The sequence below is a fragment of the Carex rostrata genome, chromosome 12, assembly GCF_964058835.1.
Source record: "Carex rostrata chromosome 12, lpCarRost1.2, whole genome shotgun sequence".
Lineage (NCBI taxonomy): Eukaryota > Viridiplantae > Streptophyta > Magnoliopsida > Poales > Cyperaceae > Carex > Carex rostrata.
The window spans coordinates 6,201,660-6,209,318 of record NC_135929.1 but is presented as its reverse complement, the minus strand read 5'-3'; the positions used below and the strand labels follow the sequence as shown (position 1 = coordinate 6,209,318).

At 34.1% G+C, this 7,659-nt stretch overlaps 1 protein-coding gene across 1 annotated transcript; it reads left to right on the top strand.

Annotated features, from left to right (window-relative positions):
• Positions 1–1,724: 1,724 nt before the first annotated feature.
• LOC144563169 (GDSL esterase/lipase At1g28600-like) lies at positions 1,725–6,327 on the top strand. The gene is made up of 5 exons (XM_078312576.1): positions 1,725–2,056; positions 3,822–4,037; positions 4,478–4,626; positions 4,879–5,155; positions 5,829–6,327. Exons 1-5 carry the CDS (start codon positions 1,819–1,821, stop codon positions 6,107–6,109), a joined length of 1,161 nt encoding a protein of 386 aa, XP_078168702.1. The 5' UTR covers positions 1,725–1,818; the 3' UTR covers positions 6,110–6,327.
• Positions 6,328–7,659: the final 1,332 nt, after the last annotated feature.

The window sequence follows — 7,659 nt, the reverse complement described above, 5'->3', positions numbered from 1 at the left end:
ACCCGCCATACCCGTACCCGAATACCCTTGTACCCGAGTATACCCGTACCCGAGACGTACCCGTACCCAAGACGGGTATACCCGGGGTACCCGTACCCGCCCGAGTATAAATACACTACTGATCCCTATAAACCTGTTATTTATTTTTTATTTATTTTATTTGAAGCATGTTATTTTCTTTTTGTAAATCTTGGCGGGGCTTTCACTTGTCAGTTGTCACGCTAGGCGATGACATCTAAAAAGGCCCACTAGATTTTGGAATTTAAATTTTTTTGTGTACCCCAATATGCCCACAAACGTACCTGTATGGCACCAACATTAGTTATTAAAAAAATACTAAATTTTCATGGCGTTCGCCTGCCTGCCTACTGCCTACCCGTTTTAGGAAGTTCAATCAATCTAGTTAAATAAACTTATATTTCAATAAAAATATTGAAGTAAAATTTTTATGACGACCTAAAATTTGATTTCAAAATTAAAATAATAAATTATTAGCATTTTTTAAATAAGTTAATATATATCACACTTATATGATGCATGACACATTTCTAATTTTTTTAGTTAAATCCTTTCTACTATGATCATAAAGAATATTAAATTAATATATCATTAATATGGACATATGCTAAAGTTGTCCCTTTATGTAATTTTCTCTAAAGATATATATTTGGTCCTTAAATTTACATGATGTTTATTTGTGGAGATAGTTATTAAGAGTTCAATCTTTACTCATTATATTATAAATATTCTTAGAAGAGCTTTATTCTTCTACTATTAAAAAAAAGGTCTTGTCTTAAAACCAAATTCCATAATACATTATTCTTGGTCTGATTTGATTCAATGTCTTATACGATGATATCTGTCAGCAGAACAACTATATGCACAGAGGAAACTATTACTAGACTCCTATCATTTTTATCAAGTAAGGATGGCTAAAATTGTGTGCACAGAATTCACATACCACTATGCGTATTTAATTTATTTACAGCTGAGTGTTCTCTAAAACATTTTTTTGTCTATTTAGCAACCAATTTATAACTCTTTAAATTAATAAAATCACTACGGTTTTACTTAAAAAAAACACATAACTAATTTATAACTCTTTAAATTAATAAAATCACTACGGTTTTACTTAAAAAAACACATAATAGGCATGAGTAACACGCTATAATTAAATAGTAGGTAATAAAAACATGTATTGTTATACATAAACAATCGGATGATTCAGATCACCTAATACAGGAAGGAATATATTCTTCATAATCCAATAAGAAAGGCACATGGGATGAATGTCTTCATCCGATGGGTTATTATCCGTGTTGACTTCCCATTCCAAATTCCCTATTATATCACCTCAGAACTTGGGATCTTCTGAAAAACGTATTACAAGTTTTTCTCTGTGGCTAATCATTGACATTTGGATCCCACAAGCTAAAGGAGATTTTTGGGTGGGTCCGTCCAAGATCTAAACTTGACACGGCTTTTGCCGTTCCAGGAAATAAATCTGCTGTTATTCCAGATGAATAACAGGAACCTGTTATTCAATTTAAACCATTGATCTTCATAAAGATTTGTGCATGGAAAACATTCTATCTTAAGATTCGCATAACAAATTTTTTAACGGTTGAGATTGAAATAATAGGTTCTTGTTATTCCTTTAGAATTACAGCAGATTTATTCCAGCTGTTCCATAGGATTAATCCATACATAAAACACAATAACCCCACCTCTTCCAACGGGAAGGAATCTCGTGTGTGCGTCTCAAAAGCTGCGCACTTTTTTCAAACCCTCCGCTCCCCTCTTCTCTCCCATTCTCCCATGGCGACATCTCCTCTGGCCTCTCTCATCTCTCTCTGTCTCATCTTCCTTCCTTCTCTCGCGTCGGGATGCTACACGCGCCTCTTCGCATTCGGTGATTCTCTTACGGATACCGGAAACTTCCTTCATTCGATCAGAGGCCAGCCTGATCCGGTGGCTCAGCTCCCGTACGGACAGAGCTTCTTCGGCCGTCCTACTGGCCGGTTCAGCGACGGTCGGGTCATCGTTGACTTCATCGGTTCGTTTCCATTACCTCTGTAGCCTTTCTGATGTTCGTTTCTTTATTCATTTCAGTTTTTATTTTACGACAGCTTTTTTCAGTTTGATCCCTAAGGGTTTTATTATGACAAGTTAGTTTGGGAGATGACAATCGTGGCTGCTAATGAACCTGATAAAGGCATCGTGCTTCCGGTGCTCTCATGTTGTTTTTTCTAAAACTTATTTCAGTTTGGTCCCTGAAGTTTCTAATATAAACTATTAGTTCCCTATGGCATGGGTTTTCTCATTTCTGTGATGTTTTACCGTTTCTTGTTCGAGGCTTTTGGAAAACCATGATTCTTTGATTCTTAGTATTGTGCTTGCTTATTATGAATATGCGGCATATGTCTCCTTTCTGATTTTTCAATCACAGAAGGTTATAAATTGGGTCGATCAAAGTTGGACACTTTTTGATAATTGGATGGGATTTCGTAATTTTGAAATAAACAAATGAAATTGTTGAACATTCAGTCATTTTCAATTTAATCCCTCCAAAATTAAATGAAATTGTCAACACAAATGTAAGGTGTCACTTTCTTAGTATGTCAATTCTTACCTTATAGTTCATCTAACTTTGTCTTGTTTTGATGTTTTCTAATTTTTTTCTTTGACATAGTTGTTGCTAAGCTATTAGAGTAATAAGGTAGATTGAAGTTAGGTTCTTTATGTTGAGCAACTAATGTGGGATTAAATTTACGATTAACCCATAAAAAATTGCGGTTTTTTGGGGTCTAGGGACTTCTGAATTCTAGCTATGTCAAGTCTCTGGGCTGTGTTTTCAGGTCATTCTCTAGAGAATATAGTAATTTGATGTCTTGGGGTCGACTTAATTTTGAGTCAGATTGAGTTATATTAGGTTCAGTTCTTATGGCTTGCTTCTAGTCATCTCCAGTTGGCTCAGACTTCCACTTTCTCTGGTATGGATGCATCACGGGCATTTTTTGGGGTCTAGGGACTTCTGAATTCTAGCTATGTCAAGTCTCTGGGCTGTGTTTTCAGGTCATTCTCTAGAGAATATAGTAATTTGATGTCTTGGTCGACTTAATTTTGAGTCAGATTGAGTTATATTAGGTTCAGTTCTTATGGCTTGCTTCTAGTCATCTCCAGTTGGCTCAGACTTCCACTTTCTCTGGTATGGATTCATCACGGGCATTTTTTTAAGTCTATGTATACTTTAGTACATGATGATATGATATGTTTTATTTCTGCCTATTAGTTTTTATAAAAGACCAGTCATTCAATTAAGCATCATTTGCATTCATCCTTCTCCTAAAAGGTCTTAAACATAGCAGCTTAACTGCTGATTTAAGAAAATATTTATCGAATGAAATACTGTTTTCACATAATAATTTGCATGAAAAGAGATATTTTTCATTAAATTCATTTTTTGGAGTATAATCTTTCTGAATTTTTTTTGCTAACACTAAAGCCCTAACTTTATTCGAGAGAAAGTCATTATTATTAAAGATAGTTAAAAGGAGGGTCAAACTGAAAAAATGCGCACTATTTAATGGAAAATTTTAACAACAGAATTTTTTTTGGGTTTTACAGAGAAATTCTATCACTCAAAATCAGCATAATTTATCAATAATTGTGAACATCAGTAGATTAATTCTAACATCTCGTTAGTTTGTAATACCTTATTTTTCAAAAAATAAAATCAGTGTTTTAAGCAAATGCTCCTGGATCATTCATTACTGTTTTTCTAAATTCAGTACCTAAGATAAATCTCTTGTATTTTGTAGCTGAGGCATTTGGGTTGCCATTTACGGTGCCATACCTGGCGGGCCGTAGTGTAGAGGATTTCAAGTATGGTGCAAATTTTGCTGTTGGTGGGGCTACCGCTCTAAAAAACAACTATTTCAGGGAGAGGGATGTGGAGCCCAATTGGACTGAGCACTCCTTAGATGAGCAGGTTCGGTGGTTCAAGCAACTGCTTCGTCTACTGCCCATCCAGCAAGGTACACACATGAATTTGTATCATGAATTGTTGAGTTGTGCTATATCAATCAGCATATAGTTGTACTCTCTTAATCTTTGGGGAATATTAGGTGAATGTGAGGCTTCATTATGTCATCTTAGGGCCTAGTTACAGCACGGATGAGATAATGCGGCAGATGTTTAGTCTTTTCTTTCTACCATATTTTGTGATTAAGATTTGTCAAGACTGGATTTTGGGCCAATCAATGAAAAACGTCATTTTCTATAATAGAATAAAAACTAAACACAGTCTGAAGAGGAACCAACAACAAGGAAAATGATAAATTTGAATCGTGACATCAAGCATGGGCGCAGTACTATAAGTGTACATATTTGTAACGGCACTATGAGTACAATACAAAATCCCTGATTCTTTCTCTTTCCTCTCTTCTCTAATATCTAACATCTACTTCATTTATAGAACGAGATGAATTGATGAGGAATTCACTGTTCTTTGTTGGAGAGATTGGTGGGAATGACTACAATCACCTATTCATCCGAAAGAAAACCCTTGAAGAGATTCGTGACATTGTGCCTGATGTTGCCGATTCCATTGGTGCTGCTGTTAAGGTAATCCCAAATCTTCCATGAATTACTCCTATATAAACTGATCATAGACCATCTGTTGGTTGTATTATGCAAAGAACAACATGAGATTTGTCTTATTTTAATCTTGTAGTGTTGAGCAAAGCTTTTTATTCTTAATTAAGCAAATATATGTGTTCTATATAGTGACTCCTAGTTTCAAACAGCTTTCTGAATGTAACATTTGCACTGTCGGTATTTTCTTCTGATTGCTGTTGCTATGTCTTAAATTTGTAGGAATTGATACAACTAGGTGCTAAGACATTGGTTGTACCGGGAAACTTTCCGATTGGTTGTGTACCATTGTACCTTGTAGTTTATCAGAGCAAGAATGAAGAAGATTATGATCCAAAGACAGGATGTATAAATTGGCTGAATGAATTCGCCGAATACCATAACAGAATGATTATCAACAAGATAAATAGCTTAAGAGACAGCTATCCTAATGTGACCATAATTTATGCCGATTATTACGGGACTTCTATGAACATCTTTCGACATCCTCTCCAGTTTGGTGAGTTTGTTTCCCTTGATAAAATTTTATATTTGGTACAAGTTCTTAACTGCTTCTGCTAGCCAAGCTTGCAATTCAATGACTCCAAAAGTCCGAATGCACTTGAAATCCCACAGTTATATATATTTGTCCAGTGAAATATGAAATTCAATTATAATAAGAGGATATCCAACATTTGAAAGGAATATTTGACAAAGGTCAGTACATTGGTTCTGGTATTTTATTTACTATGTTACCAATAAAAAGAGATTCAGAATAAGCTTTGTTTTTGGCTTTGTTTTGAATTTGTATTACTACTAAAATAAAATCTAGAAGAAATGAAAATATCATTTATGATGTGCATATATCACTTGCTTATTTTCTTCAAAAGGATTCCTTATTCTAACTGCCCTTTCTTTCTCTCTCTTCTTTCTTCTCTACATAAATGAGGAAAGAGGGGTAATAATTGGTACATGGTGAAGAGTTTCGGTTGTGTAGGTTGCATTTCCTATGTTTGATAAGTGTATTACAAGATATTTATTGTTTTATGGGATATACATAAATTCTGAGGTTCCTTGGGGCACATGAATTGTGCAGTTCAGGGTTGATACTTTATCAAAGATAAAACAAGGGTTTTTTGTGCGTTGTTTGCTGCATTTAAAGCTTAATTTTAATTTTAATTCAAATTTTGTAGGAATTGAGGTGCCACTAAATGCATGTTGCGGAAGTGATGCGCCTTACAACTGTACGCCATCAATACTATGTGGTTCACCTGGTTCATCTGTTTGTAAAGATCCGTCAACTTATGCCTCATGGGATGGGCTCCACCTGACAGAGTCTAGTTACAAGCTCGTGGCAGAAGGCATTTTAGAGGGGCCTTATGCCTCCCCTCCTTTGATTAAAACTTGTACAAATTTCAAACGCAACACTGGTACACTTAAGCTACCTTTCTCTGACCCATTTAGCAGTACATAAAGAGACATGGTGCTGCTTTGTTATCTTCCCCTTTGATTTATTTTAACATTTGATATTAAATATATAGAAAAGAATCATGAAAAACATCTGCATAGGAAATTAAGGCGTTTATATAGTTGGCTCATTTTTGGTGCCACATGAAAATTTTCAGGTTTGCACAAAAGAGTGCATAGTGTCCTTGTAGAATTTTATTTATAAGAGATATGTTTCCTCTGTAATTAGATAGTTTTGGCAATCTATTTATGAATAAAGTACAAACATAGCTCTTATAACCCTTTAACATAAATATGAGAGCTATCCGTTTACCCAATTGTAGTAGGTATATTTTTTATTTTATAAGTTATGAATGGCACGTTGGTTGTTCCCCGGTCCTTTTTTTCTATTCAATTTGATAATTGGAGTAGAACTAGGGTGTTCCTAAGCTCATCAAGCTCTCTTGTAAACTCAACTCTAAAATCATTTGAATTATTTTCAAACGATGAATTGAAACCATTGAAATCATTCTACCTTACGAGTGATGCGTCTATAACAACAACAACCAAGCCTTTAGTTCCAAACAAGTTGGGATAGGCTAGAAATAAAACCCAATTACAATCATAAAATCTATCTATGGGTTTCATTTCATAAAAGAATGACTGTTTTTTATGTGGCGAGCCACGCCTATCACAACCCTCCTCCTTTATTCTGTCTTGGGATAGGCTGTGCAGAAACTACACAGGCGGAGTTATGAGTGATGCATCTATATGTAAAAAATTTAAAATTTAAAATTAATTTTGTATAGAGTCAAGTGGTCAAAATTAGAAAGTTTATAAATTAATTTTAATGTATTTAATTTTTGGACGTTTTTTGACCACTTGACTCTATACAAAATTAATTTTTTTTTTATTTAAATGCATCACTCGTAAGGTAGAAGGATTTTAATAGTTTGGATTTGTCATTTAAAACCAATTCGATAGATTTTAGAGTTGAGTTCACAATAGGGAACTTAGAAACACCCTAGTTCTACTATGATAATTGATATAGCTCAAATAATTGGGTAAAATTGCTTGTTAATAAACTAGTCAAGTAGTTGGAAAAATAGTTCAATTATTGACAGATATTCTAGAAAAAAATAAAATCAAGCGCATAAATTAAAACGAAGATGCAAAGATCATGTGAACTCTGATTTAATGTGATTTATTTGAACAAATTGATTTTCCCAAGCAAAAACATAATTATTTTTCTATGATTTCCTTTGATGTATATTTTATAATTCGTTTCTCTTGTAGTATTTATGAACTCTTTGCTCCATAATATATATAAGGGTAAATTTCGCTAGAGGTCACTAAACTTTGTTATTTGTCACGAATTGGTCATTCAAGATCGATTTGTCTCTTTTTAGTCACTAAACTTTGTTATTTGTTCCAAATAAGTCCCTCTATATTTTTCCATCCAAAATCTTAATGGAATATTCTCATTCCATCTAAAATATTAACGGAATATACTCATTCCGTCCAATATACTAACATAATGAGCATATTTCATCCAAAATACTAACGGAATGAGCATAT